This window comes from Misgurnus anguillicaudatus, chromosome 13, assembly GCF_027580225.2.
Source record: "Misgurnus anguillicaudatus chromosome 13, ASM2758022v2, whole genome shotgun sequence".
Lineage (NCBI taxonomy): Eukaryota > Metazoa > Chordata > Actinopteri > Cypriniformes > Cobitidae > Misgurnus > Misgurnus anguillicaudatus.
The window spans coordinates 22,583,139-22,608,631 of NC_073349.2; the positions used below are offsets into that span (position 1 = coordinate 22,583,139).

The following is a 25,493-nucleotide window of genomic DNA, read 5'->3' on the forward strand; positions in this document are numbered from 1 at the left end:
TATATTTATGTCTCTGAATTACCTCCATTATGTTGTAATGTTAATAATGTTATGTTCTCCATATTTAGAAACCGCCTCCTACAAATCATTCTGTACTTGGTATTGTCTAGAATACACCTTAGTGTTATTTATTTACCACATTTACACTCATTTGCATGGTAAAGTAATATAGGTAATAAGCAAATGTGAGATAACAGAACATTTTCCCCTAACATTGTTATAGATGAAAGATGATTTGTTAACAATAGATTCGTACAGTACAAAAGATGAAGCTCAAAGGGACGTATGCCATTTTTAGAATAAAGAGTTTAGTGTGACAGCAACTATAAAAGTAAAACTTTTTCTAATTTGTGCATTCTGCATCACTGAACAATGTGCACATCCTGCAGACAAAGAATAATTAGGAGCACCATTAAAAAAGTTGTTTGTAACCCTTTACAATAAGGTTATATTTGTTAACATTAAATGCATAAGCAGTAAATGCATTACCTAACATAGTAGTTTTTGTTTTAGTTGATTAATCTTTGTTAATGCCAATATAGTTATGCATGTTAGTTCATTGTGAATTAAGTTTAGTAATTGCTGTAGCTGCATTGTTCATTGTTTATTCGTTTTAGCTAATGCATTTACTAATATAAACAAATACAGTACAAAATAAATTAATCAAAATAAAATGCAAAACCATTTAAAACTGGCGAAACACTTCAAGTATAATTTCTTAAATTTGTCATCACTGATTGTTAGACACTCAACGTTTTTACACTTGTGTTTGTATTCACATAATATAAGTGTAATAAATTACACAAATAAGACTTGATTATACAAATTTATACACCAGAGGAATACAATTGGATATAACAGCTGTAAAAATGGACAAGTTTACAAACATAAAATATTAATACACAAAAACTTTTGGACTTAACACACGTGTAATTGTTTCATAATAAATGTTGGTTCTTCTGTATTCATTTGTAAGTCACTCAACACAACTGACATGATTTTGTGGCGCTTGTTAGTACTCTTTGAATCCAGAAAACGTTTAAAACCTTGACATAACCGTTCACATCAAAGATAAATCTTTTACTATAAATGAGGTGACAAGTGGTAAGCTGATAACTATACAAGTTTTTATTAGTTAAGGGAATGACGTGATTTTGAAAGAAAGTGGTTGACTTGTCAGGGTTTGATGGTGACAGTGCAACACTAGGAAATGTTGTCTACTTCTCTCTGTAGTAAAGAAGATACATTTTGAGAGGCTCCGGCAAAGGCAGACTGAGGATCCTCTCCCGCAAGATGTTTAATGGAATCTCTGACACCAAAACACTGCCCTCCTTCCTCCTCCCGTTCTCCTCTCTCTCCTCTTGTTCAAACGCCCTCCTGCAGTCTTCATCATCATCTTCGTTGTCTGATGCTGACTGGTTGTTGTTGTTATCCATGGGTCCAGGGATCAGGCGACTCATAAATAAATAACTGTTGGTAAGCAGAGCGGTATCGCGGGGCTCTCGTTTATGTCTCAGGTTATTTCTTCTCTTGGATCCAGTTCTCCTGGGTAGGGGCATGGATCCAGACCCAGATTTCTTCAGAATCTGACGGATGCTGATGCGAGCCAAATCCTGGAGACTCCGCACCTCAAACATGACAGCTGGGGAACATGAAACACAAAATATTTTTGACCAAATATTTTGCATTCATTCAACTATACAATGGAGGAGCTGAAGTCTGAGACCAAACCATGTGTGTACACAACTTACGCAATGACACCGCTCTTGGTTTGCCATTTTCCCTGTGTTTTGGGAGCACAAGTGGTGCAAAGGATACAGCAATTATCTTTCTCGTCTCCCATGTGTTATATCCTGTCCGAGTAATTTTAGTAAGCTGGAAAATTACAAATATCAATAGATAAAATTTCTCCCTTTGAATAGCCAACGAGCATTGTACGATTAGTTAGATCATTCACCTTTTCTTCCAGTGGCAATACTAGGATACCCCCAACTTTCAACAACTTCCTCATGTAATCCTCATGTTCTTTCTGGACCCCTGCGCCGCAGTAAACCCTGTCATACTGCTTAGATTCGGGGGCAATCTCCAGACAGTTACCCACCACAAAGGAAGGTTCACAGAAATCAAACCTAGACCAAAAGATACATGTGATTGAAGAAAAATGCACAATACACTGAACACCTAAACGTAAAAATGAGTATTCGTGAAGCGTAAAGGTAATTCACCTGTCAAAACTATGACTTGTCTTGATAAAGAAGTCCAGTTTCTGATAAGCATACTCAATAACATCTTCATGCAATTCAACACCATGATTCACACCAAATGGTCCTGAAAATGAGACAGAATGCACAACTCTTCATTTTTGTTACTGCAACAAACTACTAGAATTTGCTATTCAAAATCAATAACATTAGTTGGACCTAAATCAGGTGAAAAACTCATAGCATCCACATTTTTATTAACTTACCCAGTATAAGTCCCACCATGGTGCTGAGATAGCCCGTACCACTGCCAAGGTTGAGAAACGACAGGCCAGGCTGTAGATCCAGGGCCTCCATCACCTCAGAGTAGATACAAGGTGCAGAAAGGTGGATGTTGCCATGTCTCCAGGCCAGATCCTTGTAGGCACTGTCACGAAACTCCTCCAGATAGTAATCGGCACGATCAATAGCTCTGAATGCATGTTCGACTAGATCAGAGCGAATGTACTGAGCCTCTTTCAGGTTGTCAATCAACTCGTCGTTGTCCTCACCAGCACTGACTGCGCCTCCCATTTTAGCCTTATATAGCCTACAGGAAAACATTATGATGTCATAAGGAGATCTTATTATAATAATACCGCCCCTTAATCTGCAGTATCCAACAACGGCACAAACATTTAGTGCAGAGATAATTCAAAGCACAATTGAGTTTCAATTGCAACAAACCACCATCATTGCGATCAGTGTTTGAATTTCATCAGCTCATTTGCATTTTAAAGGACACACCCAAAACGTCACATTTTTGCTCGCACCTACAAAGTGTCAATTTTAACATGTTATAATAAATTATCTATATGGTATTTTGAGCTAAAACTTCACATGTGTTCTCTGGGGCCACCAAAGAAATTTTTAAATCTTAAAAAGTCTTGTGACATGGCCCCTTTAAGATTATAAGACCATTTTATCATTAAACCTCAAAATTGCTTGTGCTCTCTTAAAAAATTACTTTCTTTATTTAAATTCTATATATTTCATAAGGTTATTCCTTATATCTAAACCACCTGTACTGGTATGTATTTAGCCTACTGTAAATCTGCAAATCTGACAATAAGGGATAATTGCATTATGAAGACTCAATGAATTTGTAAGAAATTCAAAATGACTTAAACTTAACCTAACTAGTTGTAATATTCTATTTAATCAATAGCATTTTTACATCTATAATCCAATTACAAGCATGCATTCTGAGGCCCAAAAAAAACTATGTTTGAGCAGTGCGCGGACGGTGGCGCTGTTCTGCTGTAAACTTTAAAGCTTCCCCGGAGACTCTGTGGCAGAAAACGCAGATGTGAGGAACAGCCCCACCAATCACCGCGCGTTTAAATGCAGCTGCGCCATTCGCCAAATTCACATGCATGTTCGACTTCATGCCTTGCTGCGCAAACTGATCGTCGAAGTACCGCGAGAGCGATTCTACAGCCCAGCTTTCGAATCGCTCTCGCGGTACTGTGATATCATACGCGTATCGCTTTGCGCAGCGCGCACGCACCTATTGTTGTACACGGCCACATGTTTGTGTTGAACATCCGGACACTTTCTCCCATACAGACATAAAAACACATTAAAGCCAGTGATTTTAAATCACGACTCGTCGTTTATTGTGCAAGCGAGACTGCTAGTTAAAACGAGAGGCATCAGAAAATGTACTTCTAGTCGATTTAAGCGTGAATTTGTTGAATTGTATAATATGTATGATAGCAAACACGACTGGTTAAATGTAATTTGCCTTACCTGCAAAGGAAAGTGGGGGGAAATGACGGCAAAGACAGGAGAAATAGAGTATTGGTTATATTTTAAACTCGTCACAGAACCTCGACGACTTTACAGTCGACCAAGCGTAACCGAACTTGAACGCAATGAATGTGGCTGAACGAATATTGTCCGTTTAGCTAATCCACTTCGGTTGTTTTATATCTCAGCTTCTGTTCATAAACGCAGACCGCGAGCACTGCTGGATGTAAACATTGCCCAGCTGACTCTCTCTGACGTCACGCAGACGAACTGGAATTTGGGCCACGACGAGCACATGGGTATCCCTTATATTTATACACAGTGATATTAAAATACTGTATTGTTTTGTTTTGTTACTGTATAAAGGTTTATTTAAATATGATAATTTAAATTTAATACAGTTTTTTAATCTTATCAATTTAATTTAATCAATTGTTGTATAATTTATCAATGCCCTACCAAATGAGTTACATGAACACCGTTATTTAATATTACTACACTGTAAAAAATTATTTTTAAGAAAAAAATGTCTTGGTGTTTTTATCTTGTTTTCAGTAAAAATATCGAAAAATTCTTAAATTAAGATGCTTTTTCTTGATGAGCAAAACGACCCAAGAAAAGAAGTCTAGTTTTTAGACCAAAAATATCATATTTAAGTGATTTTGTGCATAAAACAAGCAAAAAAAATCTGCCCTTGGCGTAAGCAAATTTTTCTTGAATTTAGTGTTCAAGAAAAATTTTCAAGTTTTTTTGCTTACCCCATTGCCAGATTCTTCAGCCTGTTTTATGCACAAAATCATTTTAATTTGATATTTTTGGTCTTAAAACTAGACTTATTTTCCTGGGTCGTTCCGCTCATCAAGAAAAAGCATCTTATTTTAAGATTTTTAGATAGTATTTTTTTGTCTTATTTTCAATAAAAATAAGAATTTTTTTCTTGAAAATAATTTTTTGCAGTGTAATATTTAATATAACAATATAAACTAGAAATCATTTTAAATATCTTAAAGGGATAGTTCACTTTAAAATGAAAATTCTGTCATCATTTACTCATCCTCATGTTGTTCTTTACCTGTATGAATTTTTTTTCTCTGATGAACACAAAAGAAGTTATTTTGAGAAATGATGGTAAACGCACAGCAGTAAGTGACCATTGACTTCTATAGCAGGAAAAATATATTTTGGAAGTATTGTGATAAATGACACACAGGTGATCCATTAAATTCCATCATATTTTTTATTCCTACTATGGAAATCTATGATCACTTACTGCTGTGTGTTTGCCATCATTTCTCAAAATATCTTCTTTTGTGGTTATCAGAAAAAGAAACTCATACAGATTTAAAAACAACATGAGGATGAGTAAATGATGGCAGAGTTTTCATTTTGAAGTGAACTATTCCTTTAAAGGAAAGTGTATGCACACTAAAAGTAAGTCAGTTTGTACTTTGATCGAATATTAACACGATTTTGTCAATATTAAAAATACAGGGCTAGATATCTAGTCAAATACAGACAAATATAAAATATATTTTAAACGTTAAGCCTTTCGAATGAGTCGCTTTGTATCCAGTAGGGGTCAGCCAAGTATCCTTCTGAAGGAATTAGGGAATCTGTGATCTCTGGTTTGATAAATATCATCAATATGTCATGGGACTAGTGTTAAATACAAGCCTGTTTTTACACAATTACGTCACAAAAACAAAATATAAGACACATTCTGTTGTAGGTGATAGAATTCCCATTTATTTTATCAACAATATGGGCAAAGACTATCCATATGCAGCCACCACTAACACAGAGACATTTACAAAATAAATATGCAACAGGATCTCCATTCAATTTGTTCTTAAATACTAAATAAATAACAATAAATACATCATATCTGTTCAACCCACTTCACTCTGGAGGGTGTCAAAATACTTTTATGGAAAACAGAACTCATTAAATAAAGCAGAATATTAAAAAACAATATAAAAATCGTTAGGTAGAAAATATTTGCACTTAAAAAATGAGATTATAAATCTCTGCCTTTAAAATAAATAGTAAGGTTTATAAAACAATTTGCTGTTCATATTCTTAAAATATTGCCTCTTTCACAGCACAGAAGGGCAATGTTTCTCCTCTTAATAACTGTTTAAACGCTGTGTATAGAATCTTGTTTTGTGAAATAAATTAAGTCCATAAATAGACACTGATTAATTCATAAATAAACAAAATAAACCTTAACATGAATAAATAATAAATTAAATGTATACAGTTCAAGGACCCAAGTTAAATAGCGGTAATAATAATAATAATAATCATAATAAATTACAATAATCACATGACGATGGAACTACAAACTATTCATGGAAGTGCAATCTATGTTCTCAAATACGATAAATATTACTGAATGGAACAAGAGCACATTTACACCAAATATGAGACGACATTATCATACAGGTTTTAAATGTATCAGTGCTGCATACTAATCATATTTTGTATAGGGAGGCCATTAATCATGGATTCACCTTCGGACATTACACATAAAAACACTCTGGTGCACACACATACGTAGACTTAACGCCCCAACAGACGTACGACAATCTCACGACTTATTGTTCACGGCAGCCTCCAAAGCACTGAGAGAAGTAGGAAAGGCAAATCAGTGTCATTGAGAGTTGCTCTATAAAACCGTAACAAATGCTTTACTCCAAAAAATACCCTTAAAAGAAGATGAGCCAGCTTGGTTTAAGAGGCAAAGGATCATATCTCATCAAAATTGCTAAGCAGCATAATTTGGAATTGGAATTTGGTCCTTTCATCTGAGTTTCACAGGCCTTCTTCGCTTTAGTTGGAGACCTGAATGTCCTCCGATGCTATTTTAATGTTGTTGGTCTGGTTCTGCAACCCCATTGTGTCTCACACCTCGATGCCTTTGACGGCCTGGTTGATTGACTCAAGCAGGGCTCGGTTCTCCGGGTTCTGATAGCACTCTTTATCGGTGAACATGTGGGTCAGTGTGTCCACATAGGTGTCGAAATTCTGTTCGGTGATTGGCTCTTGCTGTAGTAAGCAATAAAATACAGTTTGTTAGGAGAACGGAATGGTAGAAACGACTAAACTGGTATAAATAAGTTTGGTGATTCAATTATTTGTGTAGGCTGCAGTTGTTACAACATAATGAGATGCAGTAGACTGACCATCTGTGGTAGACGGATGTTGGCAAGACTGCGGATGAGAGCCTGGCTCAAGCCTGACAGCTCCACGAACATAGCCTCATTCTTCTCCTCAATGAGCTTGTTTTCCTCCTCCATGCTCTTGAGATTCTTCTCCATGGATGAGATCTATAGAGAGATAAAAACATTTAGTTATCATAAACTGAACTGCATGTATCTTGGTTGCTCGTAGCTTTTATGTAAAAAAATTGGTGACGGCAGACCTGTGTGTGAAGGTTAGCCATGTCTGCCTCCATCTCACAGTTTGACTCATTCAACTCATTGATCTCTTTGTTCAGCTGTTTAATGTCCTCATCGTTGTCAAGAACTGACGGGATACAAAAACAAAACCCACATTAATAAAAGCACAGAATAGACATATTAGCGACTAAAGTACAGAAGAAGAAACTTAAAGGGATAGTTCACCCAAAAATAAAAATTCTGTCATTATTTACTCATTCTCACGTTGTTGCAAACCTGTATAAATTTCTTTGTTCTGATGAACACAAAGGAAGATATTTTGAGGAATGTTTAAACCAAACCGATCATGAGCCCCATTTACTTCCATAGTATTATTTGAAGAGTTTGGTTCCAAACTAGCGATAAATGCCTTTTTTTTTTATGTTACCGCCAAAATCAGTATTGTATCTGGTGGTCAGTATTAAAAAGTTAATTCTTCATTTTACGCAAAATCCGATATCCGTTGTGTTATTCTGTCATCTTTTCCCCCTTTTTTTTTCCTAAACGCAATAAACGCCAGTCCTCCTTCTCTGCAGAATGCAATAAATCCGCTCAACAAATCGCAGCGCAACATTCCACGCATTGTAAACAATAATGGCGGCGCTTTGAATACACACAGAATCCTAGTTTTCCTCATTTACTTTGTACTTCGTGATAAACAAACAAACAAAAACAAAATAATAATTTTGATGGCATTGCTAAACCTGTGGTGGGGAAGAAACGTAAGCCATCAAAATTGAATAATTACGCGAGAAGCACTATTTTACGTCAACGAAAGTCATCGTAAAAGTTCAGCGACGACGTCCCAAGGATGACAGCAGCAATGACAGTGTTCTTAATATTACAAAGTAAGTGTTTTTTTTTTTTTTTTTATTAATGCCATTAATTACTTTTTTTAAACCACTAAATGAATATAACATGGCAAAAATGAATGCACATTTATAGAATGATTTAATAGATTTATAGCATTTTGAAAAAAACTTGTCATGGATTTATTGCATTTTGCGGGAAAATAATTTGTATTTATAATAAATCTTTGAAAATCAAATTGTGAATTTGAATTTTTAATGTAATTATAACCTAAAGATGCTATGTGAAAGTTTGTAACAGAAAATTGTGGTTTTCATCTTGTCACTTTTTTTTGGTATAGAACATTTTTACTGCGTTTTGAAACCAAACTCTTAATTTTTTCCTATTATGGAAGTCAATGGGGCTCTTGATCGGTTTGGTTTCAAACATTCTTAAAATTATCTTCCTTTGTGGTCATCAGTACAAAGTAATTTATACAGGTTTGCAACTTAAAGGACAAGTTCAGTATTTTACACTTAAAGCCCTGTTTTCAGATTGTTTGTGATGAAATAGAACGGTTTTGACTGAAATTTGGACATATGATGCTGGCCCGAGAATTTTCAAGTGTTTGTTGTATCACCCGCCACCTCTACAATGGCTGCATTGGTGCACTGGAACAATCCTTCCTAAAAATGCATTAAACTTTCGTTTACAAAGACGTGAAACTCACCGAGCGGCCAGGGGTGTTCACCGACATGCCCACACAAAAATCGCCGCAAAAGATGCTTTCCAACAGGTTTTAGCGTAGTTTTTGTCCATCTCCATTGACTTGTATTAGATGTGCTGTGAGGTACGGTATTACTCCACGCCGGAAACCATCTTTGTATTCTTGCAATTGGCAAAGGTGGATTATCACCACCAACTGGGCTGGAGTGTCTGTTATTCAAGCTCTCAACGGAAGAATATACGGATGTGAGGTGTTTGGAAAAATAGGTCCACAAGTTTACAACGAATGCTAAAACATCTGTTAGAAAGCATCTTTTGCAGCGATTTTTGTGTGAGCATATCAGTGAACACCCCTGACCACTCTGTGAGTTTTACGTCTTTGTAAACGAAAGTTTAATGCATTTTAGGAAGGATTGTTCCAGTGCACCTATACAGGCATTGTATAGGTGGGCGGTGATACAACAAACGGGCCAGCATCATATGTCCAAATTTCAGTCAAAACCGTTCTATTTCATCACAAACAATCTGAAAACAGGGCTTTAAGTGTAAAAATACCGAACTTGTCCTTTAATTATAGTGAGTAAATGATTAGAGAATTTTCATTTTTGGGTGAACTATCCCTTTAACTATTTATATTTAAACTCACCATCACTTGCCCTGAATTTCTTGCTGATGTAGTCATCTCCTGGAAAGCGTGCTCTCTTTTTGTTAGCTGAAGCTCTGGGGCACCCTGATAGACTGAGCACAGATTAAAAACTTGTTATTGTGAGCTTACATCATCTTTTAATAAGACTTTTCTGTATTACAAGACATTTGCACAGTATTTCTTACAAAACTCAACTCTTGCAGTTCAGTTTCCTGATTATGTAAAGTAATTTGAAAGTCAGAATGTAAATACGATTGCATTGCTCTGTCCTAAATAAAAATCGTGTCCTCTCTTATAGATATTTATATACTAACATCACCAGACTGTACCTGCGATGAGTGAGGAAACTGCCATTGGCATGCCCCGATCCATCACATCCTGGCGTGGGGCAGGTTGGGCCCTCAGCCTTGAAGGCTTTCCAGGAGAATGGTGTGCCATTTAACATGCCCTCTTTCTGCCGGCGTGCTGCCAGTGGGCACCCATAAGCACTGCGGTGGGTGGCGTATTTCCCACTGATATGCCCCAGACTGTCACAACCTGGCACTGGGCACCTGCACGGAGGTAAATGATAAACTGGCAGTCAGTTTTGGCATACTGAATGTGGGATGTTCGTAAAAAAAGCACAATGGTTTCTTTTGGCAAAACGAGTATAGATTTTTAAAAACGTACCTGAGAAGCTCAGATTCATCTTTGTCATCCTTAGTTGGAGTGGTTTTGACTCCTCCCTTCTTGGCACGTGGGCATCCAGACAGACTGCAAAGAGAATATATAAAGTTAGTGACAGAGCTTTATGAAATGCTACATTTGACGTTAGACATTTAATAGCTGGGAAGATACACAGCAAAAAACTCTGCATTTTTTTAAATAAATATTGATTTTTTTCAATTACCCCCAGTTGTTCTTATTCTAAACATGAGTTTAGTAAGGTTTATGGGTCAGTGACAAAAACGGTTTGGCAAGATGAGAAATTCAAAAATCTTAAAAAAAAATTGTTTTAATAGCACACATCAGGTTTATTTCAATGCACATATTGTATTTATGTTAATTTTATGCAATAAAAAATTACATTTGCACCATTTGAATGGACCTAAATATGTCAAATGGTGTAACCAGCAATTGCGCCAAAGAATGAGAAATATTAAATAGTTTATCCAGCTTGTTGGCATGTAAGCATAATCATCAAAAAGAAAATAATTTTAAAATATAATTTTATTAGTTATTTCTAAATGTTAATTTTAATGCGTTTTTGTAATATTTTTCCTGACATATGCTGAAAACAACTGTTTTCTAAATAATTCTTGACTATTGATGTAAAAATGTATGTAAAAAAATCATATTACACTAAACTAGATGATTATATTTTATTCCACTTTTTTAATGAATGCATTATATTTTAATTTAAAAAATACTAGTTGCACCAATTGACACAGACCGGTTACACCACATTGACATTTTTGCATTTATCCCCCAAATATTTTTTCAAAATAAAAAAAATAAAACCAGAAACTTTAGACTTGGTCATCAAAAAAGAGAATGTATGCAAGTAGTCTGTAAATTTATTTAGAAATTTTACCTTTTTACATTTAATTGAACCATACGGACACAAAATAATTAACGTCACGTCATTGACCCTTTTGTAAAACATATAAAATGATATGACAGTGGGTAAGAAAAATAAACCTAAGAGTATTCTCTAACATACTTTTTAAATAAATCTTGTTTTAAGGATGATTATAATTTCAGTGTTCCTGTAGCTCAAAAGGCAAAGCATTGTATTAGCAACTCAAAGACTTATGGGTTCAATCCCCAAAGAACACACACATTTGTAAAATAAAATGTATAGACTGAAGTTGCTTTAGATAAAGCGTCTGCCAAATGCATGAAATGTATGTATGTAAATGTATCTAATATAAAACTGAATATTGAAAATATGTAATCTCTCCCCAAACAGATGTGAAGAGTAAATGTGATTTAAACTGTACCTTCTATGGGAAGCATAGTTTCCAGTAATGTGGCCTGATCCATCACAACCTGGAGTAGGACATCTGAAGGTTGAGAGAAAATAGATAGAGGGACAAATACAGAAAAAAACAGGTGAGCGAAAGATACAGTACTGGTGTGGAAATATACAATCTGAATAGGAAAGCTATTATTATTAAACTGTACTGTACACTCTAAGGATGTGTTAATTTTTCTACATATTTTTGTGTAATGCTATTCAACACATTATGTGTCATTTTAACACATCAAGTGTCATTTTGTAACACAAAATGCGTTGTTCCCATTATAACAGAGATCTGTGTATTCTGGGACAATGCATTTAGTGTGTTATCCTTAAACTAACACTGATTGTGTTGTTTTTAACACATCCGTTCTAAGAGTCTAGATCAAAAGAAACATGTAATATTCATAAGTTCACTGTTTGCTGCTTTTCAGCTAGTTTGATGCATATCTGTTACACAGTCCGCTGTAAAAGTGATTACTGGATCAAAGTGCATAAGAGTAACCAGCCAAAGAGACAGTAAAGACAGTACTCAATAAGCAGATATTCAGTAGAGTCAAGTTAAAGCAGTAATCGGTAAAGTTTGTTGAGGGTGCATTAGAGGAAACATAGACGTACTTGAGTTCAGCAGTGTGGGCAGCCATGAGGGTCCGAAGACTTTTATCAGCAAGGGGACAACCAGAGAGACTGAAGAGCGGTAGAAAAGCAGCAGGTAGAAAGGGTAGAAGATTGAAAGAGGATATAAGGTTGAATGAGGAATTACCACATATTGTAGCTAGGTATACTTTAATGTTTGGTGAAGTTTAAGCAGTACATTTACATTTCATCAGCCTTTAAAGATCTAACTCAGGGAAAAATAAATGAGAAAAAAATGAATAATGAATTAATAGTTGGTTAGTTAGGTAGGTAGTTAGCTAGGTTGGCTAGTCAACTAATAAGGTATTTGGGGAACTGCTATTCAGGGTCATGGATAAACTAACTAAGAAGATAATGTGTAAATGTTAGTTAAGGGTATGGATAAAGTATACAAGACTGTATGGCTTTAAAAAATAGGGCTGTTAAAGTCGCCAAGTGAAAGAAACTGAGGTAGAGTTGAAAAAGGGATGAAAACACATAATAAAGGAAAAAGAAAACAGAAGAAACCAAAAAGAATGTGTTGTAACATTTGCCATACCTGCGGTGAGATGCATAGTTCCCGGTTATATGTCCACTGCCGTCACAACCTGGGGTGGGACATCTATAAAGAGAACGAGAATAATATTACATCCCGGGTTAAATTATTCTAGTTTTGAGATTCCTTAACATTTATCACACACTAAAGTTTTTAACTCTTTCCCCGTTTAACTCGTCAGAGTTAACTTGTCAATTAAGAGAAAACGCTTTCCTGCCAATGACGAGTTTTCCCGGCAATCCACAATACCGCTATTATCCACCTTAACCTACCCATATTTGAGAGGTGATGTGAAGGTAGGATGAAATTTATTTATTTATTTATTTATTGAAAGCAGAGGGTCTGTTCTTTTATTTGTTATATTGTGTGTTTATATATTTAAAGCAGAACATTTTCTGGAAGGCATTAAACTTTTGTAAATATCATCCAAAATGCTGGCAAACTTTTTTTTTTTTTAATGCTGGCAGGGAAAGAGTTAATAGATAAGTTTAAATAAGGTCACATTATTTCTGTGGTAGTAGTTTGCTGGTGGACACTCACAGCAAAACCTCCTTCTTGCAGTCCTTGGGCTGGAACTTGACTTTGAAACTGGAGGTAGTGACCTCACCAGGGTACTTCCTATCATCCAGGCTCTCCTGAGTGCCGTCATCATCTTCTCCATCAGAGGAGGCATACGAGTGTGTGGTGTACTCAATCTGAGGACATCAGCGCATCGAAAAGTAAGGACTGTGACGGCCCAATTTATAGACGTATCTCACCACACGTGCTGTTATGAAATAAATTATATTTACCTCTTCTGGCTCCTCCTCTTTTTGTCGGTTCGACTTGGTGTAGTCCAGAGGCCCCTCCCACTCTTCTTGTTTGTAGGTGTGGCTTGAGTGGGGCGAGGTGACACCGTGGTGTTGAGAAGATGAGGATGAGGATGAGGAAGGGTCTGGTGATGTCACCCCTTCCATTTTGGGTTTCTTCATGCTGAGGTCTAATGTGCCGTTCTCATCCACTTCAATCTCCATGTCCTGGATTGAAACAAGATGATTTGTAAGCGATATAAAAAGATGAATTTCTGCTGACTACTTTAATCCAGACTCAATGATGAACTGATAGGTACACCAGGACGGGTAACACACCTTGCTGTTCTGGTCTGGCTGTCTGGTGCTGAGGTTTTCTGGCCTCTCCCAGCAGCGGGTGGACAGGTTGAGAATGGCAGTGGCAGCCATGTGAGCGGCTTCAGCGTCGTGGGTATAGTCGTACCCGCTGGAGGTGGAAGAGGAGCTGCTTTTGGTGTAGCCTCCTGACAGGCTGTGGCTCGGGGATGGGGCTTTGGGGAATGGTTTAGCTGTTAATAGGAATAAAATAAGAAAATATTGCTTGCTTAAAGCGTAACTAAACCCCTGGTCAGAGCCTGACTCCACCCACTGGCAATATTTGAAAAATGCAAGAAAAGTAGGCAGATCCCAAGGAGATAGAGGGGACGAACTAAGTGTGTGGTGAGATCGTAACAAGGGCGTGGTGATCTTGAACCTGCTTACGTCACGAGTCATTTTTTGGACCCAACATCCAATAGGAAAATTCAACTGCAGTAGCCACCGCTCAACCTGAAGAGGGCAGCACTCAGACTTTTTTACACCATATATTGTAGTATAGAAACACTTTACATCCAAATGTCAAAAAACTTGACATGAACAGCACTAATAAAGCCCCATTCTTACAGATCATTAACTAAAAAAAGTTAGTTTAGGGTTTAGTTACGCTTTAAGAAAACCACACCATTTACTATCCATGCATGTGATTCTTATATGTGATACTGGACTATAAAATCAATCATAAAGGTTAGTTTTTTGAAATTGTGATTTAAACACCAAGATGATGTGGGTTGTAAAGATAGGACAATATTTGTCCGTGGTACAATTAACGGTACATTCACATGATAGGGCGAAAGCGTTGACGCTTGACGGAAGGCTTGTCTGAAGCGTGGCCAACAGCCAATCACAGTGGTTCGGTCTTCCATAAGCATAATTGGCTGGCTCTGCCAAGGTTGTTTGCATAAGGCGATCTGATAGGCTGATGCACACGTTGCCGCTTGAAAAGTTAAGAAATGTTCAACTCCTGCCGCGAGCAACGGCACTGAAGCGGCGCCGACGGATCCACAATTAAGTTCGGGTACGCATGACATCACCCATTAAAACTGAATAGGAAGCATTAACGCTTATGCTTCTTGTGAACGTACCAAAAGTTTTCCAAGTAAAGTCCTTAGCAACACATTGCTAATGATAAATAAATTTTTGATATATTTGTGGTAGGAAATTTACAAAATATCTTTATAGAACATGATCTTGACTTGATCATGATTTGACCCAATGTATTGTTGGTTATTGCTACAAATATGCCCGTGCTACTAATGACTGTGCTTTTTTATACAGTACATATAGACAGAATCCTTACATTTGAAGGCTTTAGGTGAGGTTTCGCTGGTGGGCAATTTGGGGGCAAGCATGCGCTTACCAAACACCTGCACATCGAAGCTTGCATAGTCGAAAGACACCTTGGAATACTTCTCCAGCTCCTTGGCCAGGTTAGCCCGAGGGGTGGCTGGCATTGCATTGGGCCTGTAGCTGCCATACTGAGGGATCTCCAGCTGTTTTACAAAACACATTGGCCTGCAGAAAAGGAGTAAGATTACTTAAAAGATGGTCTATGTTGCTTTACATTTCTTACCCATCAAACCTCGGTATGAGTATTAAAGGGATAGCTCACACAAAAATACAAATTCTGTCATCATTTACTCAACCACTTAACCCTAACCTGTATGGGTTTTTTCTTCTGTTGAACACAAATGAAAATATTTTGATAAATTATGGTACATATAGTAGTCAACGGGTACTGTCAACTCTGTGCTTACCATCTATGATCAAAACATCTTCTTTTGTCTTCAACAGAATAAAAAAACTCATACAGGTTTAGAACAACATGAGGGTGAGTAAATGATGACACAATTTTTTATTTTTGCCTAAACTGTCCCTTTAAGGAATCAGCTAAAGACATACCTGAGGACTCTGTCTGAGTTTGAACTTCCAGTGGATGGATCGCTGATAGAGGTCTGAGACTGTGGCTGCTTTTCATAGGTCTTGTGTTTTCCTGCGGCAGCAATCGGGCAGCCAGATAGACTAAAAGTGTGAGGAAATGTAAGAAACAAAACATTATGGTTTTTAGAATAAAATAGAAAATAAGCATAAGTGTAAAATAGAGGCAGTACCTGCGATGTGTGTTGCGATTGCTGTTGACATGTCCCTGACCTGTGCATCCAGGTGTTGGACACTTCAAAACGTTCTCATGCATTGCCAGGACTAGGACCAAAATAGACGAAAATAAGTATACATACGAAAAAAAGTGTAAATGTTACACGCAGCATATAGTATTCATGCAAGAAATGCTTACTCTCTGGAGGGATTCGATCTTTGTGTGGGCACCCGGAAAGGCTGCGGTGGTGTGGGTACAGTCCGGTCACATGACCTGTCCCATCACACCCTGGAGTGGGGCACTTGATTTCCTTCTTATCTGATCTAGATCCTTCTATGTCCAAGAGTGAGATTGGAGATATAAAGCACATTAGGTTGCATTGTCTTGAACACATGCATGATGTACACTACTATTTACTTAATTTAAATGCATCAGCAATTTTGTTCACCTTTGCTGTAGTATCCTCTGCGACCTGTGACGTCCAAGATTTTACCCGACCTATCCTCTGGACTGTGATACAGTTGTTGCCCAGGAGACATGCTCTCATCGGAGCTGCGACCTATCTGCTCGGCTTTCAGTGCAATGGCCTGTTCCAGCAGTCCCAGATTACCCCGCGTCATGTCGTATGTCTCGGAGTCATCCGTAACGTCTGACCTCTGTGACATGCTATCTAAGTCGTCATCTTCATCGATCTCTTCCTCTTCTCCGTCATCTTCCTCCTCCTCTTCTTCTTCCTCTTCTTCTCCATCCGAGCCCAGCTCGATAACCACAGTGGGTGAGTCTTTATCCGAAGCGTCGTCTTCGTCGTCATCCTCCTCCTCCTCATCGTCTTCACCAAGGGGGTGGTTTGGGATGTTGTGTGGTTCTAATTCCTGAGCTAAAGTGGTGACAGGGGCAGTAAGGGAGTTAGAAGGAGCCTGTTCCTCTTCTTCATCTCCTTCTACGTCATCATCTTCGCTGTCCTTCTCTGTCTCCTCAATCTCTTTGGTCTGGACTTTGCCAAAGTCTCCACTATAGTATTGGTGGTCCAAGTTGTTCTTCTGGCTGGAACATTGCGTTTCCTCTTCTCCGTCCTCCTCTTCGTCTTCGTCTTCCTCTTCTACTGTTTGCACAGGCTCATCGGTCTCTTTCAGCTGCTGCGTCACTCTTTCCTCTTCTGTGATTTCTTCTGCTTCCTCCTCTACCTCTTCTTCTCGAGCCTGAATATCAGTGGCAACCTGAAGACCCTCTTCAGGATCGCTGTCCATGGTGATTTGTTGGATGGATGTATCCTCAGTATTTTCCTGCATTTTTTCAGTTTCAGTCTCTGGTACTGGACTTGAAGCATCTCTAACAGGTGACTTTTTCTCGTCTGGATCTACCACAACTAAGGAAACAATGGCGAATGTAATTAAAGGATTAGTCAATTTTCTTTTAAAAAATCCAGTTAATTTACTTTACACCATGTCATTCAAAATGTTGATGTCTTTCTTTGTTCAGTCAAGAAGAAATTGTGTTTTTTGAGTAAAACATTTCAGGATTTTTCTCATTTTAATGGACTTTAATGGGCCCCAACACCTAACAGTTTTAATGCAGTTTAAAATTGCAGTTTCAAATGACTCTAAACAATCTCAAATGAGGCATAAGGGTCTTATCTAGCGAAACGATTGTCATTTTTGGCAAGAAAAATTTCACACAAATTCTCGTCTTCCTCTGGGCCTGTGACGTGCCAGTGCGACCTCGTCTACGTAATGCCGTGGAAAGGTCACGTGTTACATATATGAAACGCACATTTGTGGACCATTTTAAACAATAAAGTGACACAAAGACATTAATTACTATCATTCCTCATACAACAACGTCGGAACGGTCCTCTTTCTCCACACTTGTTAACACTGGGGTTTAGTTTCGCATACGTCACCCGTGACCTCTTGACGTGATGACGTATTACGTGGTCCCGCTGGCGCATCACAGGACCGAAGGAAGAAGAAAAGTTGTGGTTTAAAAGTGCATATTTTTTATTTTTCTTCCCAAAAATGACAATCGTTTCGCTAGATAAGACCCTTATGCCTCGTTTGAGATCGTTTGGAGTCCTTTGAAACTGCTATTTTAAACTGCATTAAAACGAAAAGTGTTGGGGTCCATTAAAGTGGAATGTTTTCCTCAAAAAAACACAATTTCTTCTCGACTGAAAAAAGAAAGACATCAATATTTTGGACGACATGGTGGTGAGTAATTTATCTGGATTTTCTTTTAAGAAAATGGACTAATCCTTTAAAATTATTCTGTCATCATTTACTCACTCATATGTTGTTACACGCCTGTATAAATGTCTGTGTTATAATAAAAACAAAAGAAAATATTTTAAGAAATCAAATCAGAAGCCCGTTGACTTCCATAGTAGGAAAAATATATATATTTTGGAAGTAAATGGGGCTTCCAATCAGATCATACTCACACTGCTCTTATTAAATTCTAATGACTAATACTTCTCAACATATCTAATAATTTAGTAGCCATGAACCCACCTGTCAGCGCTTCAGATGTCGACGTGTCTTCCTTCGCGTCAACCTCTTTATCGACAATGTCCTCTTCAGACTCCGCCCCTTCGTCTTTTGTTTCCGTTTCACTGTTTGTGTCACTGTCTGCGTTGAACCCATCATCCATGGCCAGCTTAAGAGGATTGGGCTTCTTTTTGGAGGGTGGTTGATTTTCCTCTGCCTCCTGAAGTTTTCTTTTCTTAGCTAATGGACAACCCAATGCACTAGAAGGTATAGAGTTGAAAGATTAGGTCCAGTTTTTATCCGTGTTTTAGCCCTGGCTCTTCTTACTAAAGACAAATCTTACTACAAACCTTCTGTGCCGTGCATATTTTCCACTGACATGGCCTAAGCCGTCACATCCTGGCGTAGGGCAGCTGTTAAACAAAGATGCTAATTAGATATGTTTAGAAAGATGAAAGTTTAGTAGTCTTAATAAATATAAGGAGTACATCATAACACCTGTATTCTTGTCCAACGAGCTCAAGAGGAACTAATTTATGGATGGAGATAAAACAGCCATGTCAGTCATTAAAATAGTAAAGACAATTAAAGTGTCACAAGGTTTTTTGCTGCAATATATACATTTTAAGTAGTTCTCACCTCTGATGCCTTTTGAGCGAGTTCTTGTGCGCTTCTCATCTGCGTCTTGGCTCATCTGGAACACATACACATGATCAGACCTTTATTTGGCATGATATGTTTATCATGGATTATATATATATTTTTAATATATTATTATATTTAGGCTACTATAAAATAGAGTATTATTTCACAGCTCATTTCCTTTTTAAATTGTCTTATTGATTTAAACTAGATATTGATTTAGATATTGATTTAAACCCAATCCATATACAGCGTGTGATTTTATCCCCAGATCTGAAAAGGTCTGAATTTAGACACATGAGTAGCCCTGAATCCCATTATATGCTTTGAAAGTGGTAAATGAATGATGCACATCCAATTGGTTGTGATGGAGAAGTGAAATACAAAACAAGGGAGTATGAGAAAGAAAGACACAGAAATAGAGAAAAAAGAAATTTGAGACTGATAATAGGCAAAGAAATGAACAGTGAAGTACTGTATTTGGAGCCGGTTTGTTTTGTCATAGGTTATAATGACACCAAAAAATGAATGGATGAAGGACGCACAGACATAACGTATAATCAGGATCGGCAGATAAAAGCAATTATCCCCACTATTAGACATCAGCCAGTATTTTAAAAACAACTGATGATCAGGGCAAATTATATTGAAGAATTGCATGATGAGTTTGTATGATCTGCACTTCTGGGTTTAACAACATAATACTTAAAAACAAGAAATTAAAAGCAAAATATAATTATCGACCGCTCTCTGTAGATGTCATTCTAGTAATCGGATGTTTGGAATCGGCACAGAAATTTCGTATTGTTGCTTCTCTAAAATAAATGTATATGTACACACACACATAAAATGACTTACTTTTATTTTCTTAATCCTCCTGTTCTCCCAGCTGCTGATTCTGTCCCCTCGTGTCCACCTCTGGTTCAGCAGCTGCCCCCTAAACTCATTCTCTGATGAGAGAAAAAATTAAAGAGAGACAAGAATTTAAGACATATTTTTATGTTTACATGAGAGATACTGCAAAGTGCAAAACAAAATTGTTGGAAAATTCCTATGAAGGTTTTTCAATGTTGTTCATTGTGTGAATTGTGTTCATAGGATTAACACTATGACCCAAAGAAGCCCACATGAAGTATAGTATAGTTTGGTATTTAGTAAACTGTAGTATAGGTTACTGTGGTATTTTATATTATAATAGAGTAATTATTTTATAGTATACTACAGTAAGGTTCAAAAACATCATGTAGTAGGAATTTTAGGCCTATACAGTTTACAAATAATACATAATTTTTTTCTTGTGGGAGAGGCCTGCTCCCCCTTTCTTATTTTTTGCATGACATTAGTTTGCTTTAAATGTGCAGTAAGCGAAACCTCACGCAAACCCACAAACTTTTGATTGTGGAGCAGTTGGGACCCTGAGAATAAAAAGCAAACAAATCTCCACTTGTAATGCACACTCACACACAAGTGTGACATCGTTTATTATTATTGTTAACATAATTTCCAATGTAGTGACAAAGATGAACATCCCTAATTTGGAAGCAAGCGTTCCCCAACAGCCCCCTGAAGTCACACACTTTGGACACTAAATGGGCTTTCAACAGTACATCATAGGCCGCGTGCCTTCATGTGCCTGGTTTTGATTATACACCCAACCGCGACCCAGCTGTTTATATAAGGTCGTCATTACGTGTAGTCTGATTACGTTTTACGTTGCACCTGGTGCTCAGTATACAGTACGCGCGCGCACGCACGAAGACACACACACACACACACACAGGGAATTCCCTAGAGAATCGCAACAATTTCAGCACTTGCGGACGTGATGCAATACGCATCGCAAACATTTATTAAAACTCGGTGTTCCGGATCTACATTACATTACATTTACGAATTTGGCATCATGAATTGGTCTTGCGAAGTGATTCAGAAATGAAAACATGGATGGATAAATGCATTTAAGTTTAAGTCAAATATATGAGGTAACATGAGTTTCTTTTGTCCCGCGAGGCCCTTGCCTTTAAAAAAAAATCACTAGGATGCTGCGCAAGTGCGCATAACCTCTTCACCACGCCTTACACTTTAAGCCAAACCCTCCGCCTTTAAACACTGTACACTGTTAAAGTAAAAATACTTGCCTGTGAAACTCTTCTCGACTGTGAAAAATTAGGTAGTACACGAAATAAATACGTCTACAGGACCGATGACCTCCACCTGACTGTATATCTTAAACGTTCATTATTCATATTTCACGCAATTTACACGTAAAATTCTATGATATAACGTCAATAGCATGGTTTGGAGTATAACGGAAGTGTTTAAAGCAATTTAAACCTACAGAGGTCCTAAAACATCATCAGTAAATATAGCGACAGTTATTTGAATTCAAAATTAAACAAATTGCGATCATCTTATAGGTAATTGTGCATTATTATGTAGGCCTGGCCTGAAGTAAACAGATGGCTCGCTCGCATTGTTTTGTTTCTCCAAAATAACGCACGCGATACAAGAGCATTAAAACAAAACATATGCTGCTTGTCCGTTGCTGAAAGGTTTCTAATAACTATGTAATTCACTGCCACAGAATACAATGAATTTAAAGATGTAGGCTTTGACTTACTATAAACAAACTTTCGATATATTTACCTTCAAACTTTAACCGTATTTCAAATGCGTTTATAAACAAGCACACTGAACGTAAATGGTTTATTTACATCTGAAAACGAAATGTAAAATAAACGGACTAATTTGTTATATAGGATGAAATAGAGGCCCTATTAAGTTTAGCCTAAATGCTTCTTGAAGGTAAATCCGCCACATAATAGGCAGTACAATTACAAAAACATTTTGTGAAATCGTTTTTACACAATACGATTGTGATCAGAAACACAAATATTACACGAGAGGAAATGTAAACACGGTGAAATGACACTGCTTCTTTAAGAGATTACAAGCCCGGCGTCCATTTGGCTTCAAGAGTAACGTAGATTAAAAAAACTAGCAGCCCTTTATGAACATTAGATTTGACATAAATTTAACATCAGCTTTCAAAACAGCAATACAAGAAATAAATACCATATTCAAACGCTTTCCATTAACGGTGTTTTTCAGCAAATTACGAACGGCCTCTTGCTCTTTGTAGGCTCTGTCTGATAACTTCGGTGTTGTGCACCTCCCCATTCAGTCGTTAAAAACCTCTAATAATTCGCACAGGATCAGCCCCAAACCTCTTCATGTTGTAGGGAAGGCACGTATATCCTTTAATCGGCGAGTAATGTTGCCAGAAACGTTACAAAAATTATTTCTCCATGCGCTTTGTCGGCGAAAACGATATTGACTTACCTTTCGCTTACAGGCCCATTGTCCACCCCTCCTCTACCCTGCGCTGTGACATCATCATCATAGTAAATCATGTACAACACAAGATGGAGAGAGGGTCCCTATTGACCCCCACCCACCCGATATTAAAACACATACATACACACACGCACAGTAGATTTTGACATGAGGAAAGTCATTTGACGCACACGTCAGCAGCTAACTATATTGACTTTTATCGAAAGTAAAAAAATGTAGCTTGTTAGTTTTTGTAAATTTCGCTTTTTATAAAATGAAACAAAAAATCTCTACAATTTGGGAGCATTTTGTGCTTTCATGAGTCTGTTGAAAGTTCAGCACCCAAGACAGCGCTGTTTCAGTACCATGGACAACAGCACCCTCCGTGACAGAGCGCTGTTTTCAGCGACCAATGAACAGTGTTAAAATGCATCCCCCGAATTTACATTTTCGCTTTTATTCAAAGCAATTTGCAGCATTCAAGCTAAACACTTTATCAGTAAGTAAGTAAGTGTAATTCTGGAATCGAACACATGACATTAACGTTGCTTACGCAATGGTTTATGTGAACTACAGGAGCCGAATAGCCTTTAAATAAGTTACACAACCAAAAGGCAAGCAGTCTAATTTTAGCATCAAAACTAGCTTTGCCTTTACATGAGATATATAAGATATTCATCTGACTATTGTTCGCTGGTACACAATAATATTCAACATGAATACATTTCACGCATGAAGTGTGCCAATTGGGTCTATTTTTTCTTGCGTAGTGACACATATTTTGCTTTAAAAGCGTGAACTACTTTATAATTTTTCAGAAGCATTACAGTTCGTGACCTAGTTATGTGAAATGTTATCACATTAAATGGATCCGTCTCGGTAGACAGTTAAATAGGCAACTATATGTTGTAAAAGTTTTTATTTACAACGCTTATAATGTAGCCAAACAATGAGTTAAACTAAAAATATAAAATATTATTATATCTATTCTTAACGTATATAACCAGACCATGAGTGAAAACTCCACTAATATGCAGTTATTCTACATTTAAAAAACTTAGACCTGCTAAAAAACTTGGAAGGGGTGGGGGTGGGGCTCTTAACTCAAAAAAGTTTCGGATCGTTTATGAAGCTGGCAAAAGCCTTTTGAGAGTTTTGCATATTTAATGAGACTCAAGTTCTTCGGTTACCAGCTGGATCTTTGCTTAGCCCTCGTCCTAAAGTTTCATACAGATGGATGACCCAGCATACAATTAAAGCCACAGTCTGTTCCCACCGGCCAGACATTGTGTATAAATATTACATAGGACGCCAGCTGAGCACAACACCACTGAATCCCCCCCATAGCCAGATGGACTGATCCGACAGAGTCCCTCCCTAATACAAAAGTTTTAATATGCCAGAAGTACGACAGCCTCAGAGTTTAAAGCACAACTCCATCTGGGAGACAAAAGTTTTCTTTGTTCCAAAACAGTCGGGGTAGGGATTTAGTTTAGCAAGTTTAAAGCCTACAAAAACTAGCACTTGGGTACACGTTCGTCAAAAGAGAATGTGTAAGTATTTAAACGCAACATCTCTCCTGTCGACTAGCTATTACATCAAATCTTAAAACGAAAGTAAACAAAATGCACGATGACAACAACTGTTGTAAAAGTTTAAATTCTCCAAGAAATAAACAGTCAACAAATGCCAAATTTATCATTTGTGCTTTTTATAAATTAGATTTATTTCTAATTATTTTTAGTAACAATCAGAGAAGTTTACGCATAAACACATTTACGCATATCAAAACCACGCGCACCACACTGATCGTAGCATGACACGAGCAAAAGAAACTAGTTCAAAGTAAAAAAAAATCGAGGACTTACCTAGAAAACTTTTACACAGCTTCATCTTTGCGGTGATTTCTTCTCCTTTGTCACCGCAAAACTCTACTCAACTTCATTACAGAGAAAGTTACTTTAAAGAAAACTTACAGTGGTGGGCGGTCTTATCTCGCTTACTGTGCGTCCACCAATCAGAGGCCGCGGAGTTTTTTTGTTTCTCGCAAGGAGCCAATCAGGACGCGTCTCCGTAGCAGTGTCCCCAAACAATGACCTCTGAAAATGAAAACAAAAGCTTGTCTTGTGCGCCTACAGTCATGTGTCAAGACTCATGACGAAGTCCATTTCTTTTAAACCAACTGCAAAACTACAAATTAAAAGTTATTTTATATTATTAAAAAAAAATAATCACTTAAAAATGTGTTTTTGCATTTCCTATAAATATATATTTGAATACACGCAATTTAAACGAGCATAGTCTGGAGTTATTGTTTCCTTAGTTTAGTTTAGTTTAGTTTAGTTTAGTTTTAAAGATGCTGAAAGTTCTTTTCTCACTTTTTTTTTACCAAATGATCCTGAATTTCATTTGGTAGATGATTGTGTTGTGCAAATGTAATTGGTTCAATCCCAAGGAACCCACATACTGATAAAATGTATATACACTGTAAGATCTTTATGTAATTTTATTGTAACAATTTTTTCTAAAGTTTTTGGCATCTTTCTTTAAATATCCCCAAAAATCCCACAGTCTATAAATCAGTGTATCAGTTAATCAATGAAACCTCATGCCCTCAGTCCAGGCACTCTCTTTCTCTCCCAAAACTCAATCTGTGCTGTCTGGTGCACCTCTCCCCCACTCTCTCCACTGTCAGGCCAGTGTGAAGGCATATGTGCTGGGTTACTGCTGGAGCACGTAGGCCTCTTCACATGAGCTGAAGTCTTACCCCCCATGACAGATGGACCTGCTGATAATGATGCTGAGAGCCCCCCCCCCCCTTAACCACCAACTTGCTGTTGCCAGGGAAAGGAGGGGGACCATTAGATGTATAGAAGAGGCCATTGGTGCTTATTAAGGCATCTACACTATTAGTGGACACCAAGCCTGTAGGAAGTGTGAAATGCTTTTAGAGGTTTATCTGAGAGTAGTTTTAGAGTGCATGATGAGTGTGCATGGTCTCGTCATCATGGCTCATCGCAAAAGTTTTT

At 37.4% G+C, this 25,493-nt stretch overlaps 2 protein-coding genes and 1 long non-coding RNA gene across 10 annotated transcripts in view; 1 reads left to right on the forward strand and 2 right to left on the reverse strand.

Moving 5' to 3' along the window:
- Nucleotides 1-288: 288 nt before the first annotated feature.
- pcmtd2a (protein-L-isoaspartate (D-aspartate) O-methyltransferase domain containing 2a) lies at nt 289-4,235 on the reverse strand. The gene is made up of 6 exons (XM_055188939.2): nt 3,993-4,235; nt 2,468-2,790; nt 2,226-2,328; nt 1,958-2,129; nt 1,752-1,875; nt 289-1,642 (listed from the first exon to the last, which is right to left on the reverse strand). The coding sequence occupies exons 2-6, from the start codon at nt 2,772-2,774 to the stop codon at nt 1,218-1,220; spliced, it is 1,131 nt and encodes a 376-aa protein (XP_055044914.1). The 5' UTR covers nt 2,775-2,790; nt 3,993-4,235; the 3' UTR covers nt 289-1,217.
- LOC129431177 (uncharacterized) overlaps nt 4,154-25,493 on the forward strand; it is a 28,420-nt gene continuing 7,080 nt past the window's right edge. Inside the window, exons 1-4 of one of the 2 annotated variants that reach the window (XR_008639753.2) lie at nt 4,154-4,291; nt 9,892-10,154; nt 10,297-10,366; nt 11,545-11,687. This is a non-coding gene — a long non-coding RNA (uncharacterized lncRNA). Of the gene's footprint in view, nt 4,292-7,649; nt 8,281-9,891; nt 10,155-10,296; nt 10,367-11,544; nt 11,688-25,493 lie in introns of those variants that run through there. The other variant, XR_008639754.2, reaches the window with a different exon arrangement.
- On the reverse strand, nt 6,707-24,484 carry myt1a (myelin transcription factor 1a). 7 transcript variants are annotated; one of them, XM_055188932.2, is made up of 23 exons: nt 24,333-24,484; nt 19,987-20,078; nt 19,126-19,180; nt 18,985-19,015; nt 18,837-18,899; nt 18,511-18,746; nt 16,452-17,369; nt 16,202-16,333; nt 16,020-16,110; nt 15,811-15,930; nt 15,209-15,423; nt 13,894-14,102; nt 13,558-13,782; nt 13,307-13,461; nt 12,770-12,832; nt 12,214-12,282; nt 11,576-11,638; nt 10,263-10,346; nt 9,923-10,144; nt 9,594-9,685; nt 7,417-7,520; nt 7,178-7,321; nt 6,707-7,040 (listed from the first exon to the last, which is right to left on the reverse strand). In XM_055188932.2, exons 1-23 carry the CDS (start codon nt 24,355-24,357, stop codon nt 6,897-6,899), a joined length of 3,552 nt encoding a protein of 1,183 aa, XP_055044907.2. In that variant the 5' UTR covers nt 24,358-24,484; the 3' UTR covers nt 6,707-6,896. The 7 variants fall into 7 exon arrangements, with proteins under 7 accessions (XP_055044907.2, XP_055044908.2, XP_055044906.2 ...); XM_055188933.2 differs by having other exon boundaries at nt 15,269-15,423; nt 16,202-16,336; XM_055188931.2 differs by having other exon boundaries at nt 16,202-16,336; nt 24,333-24,483.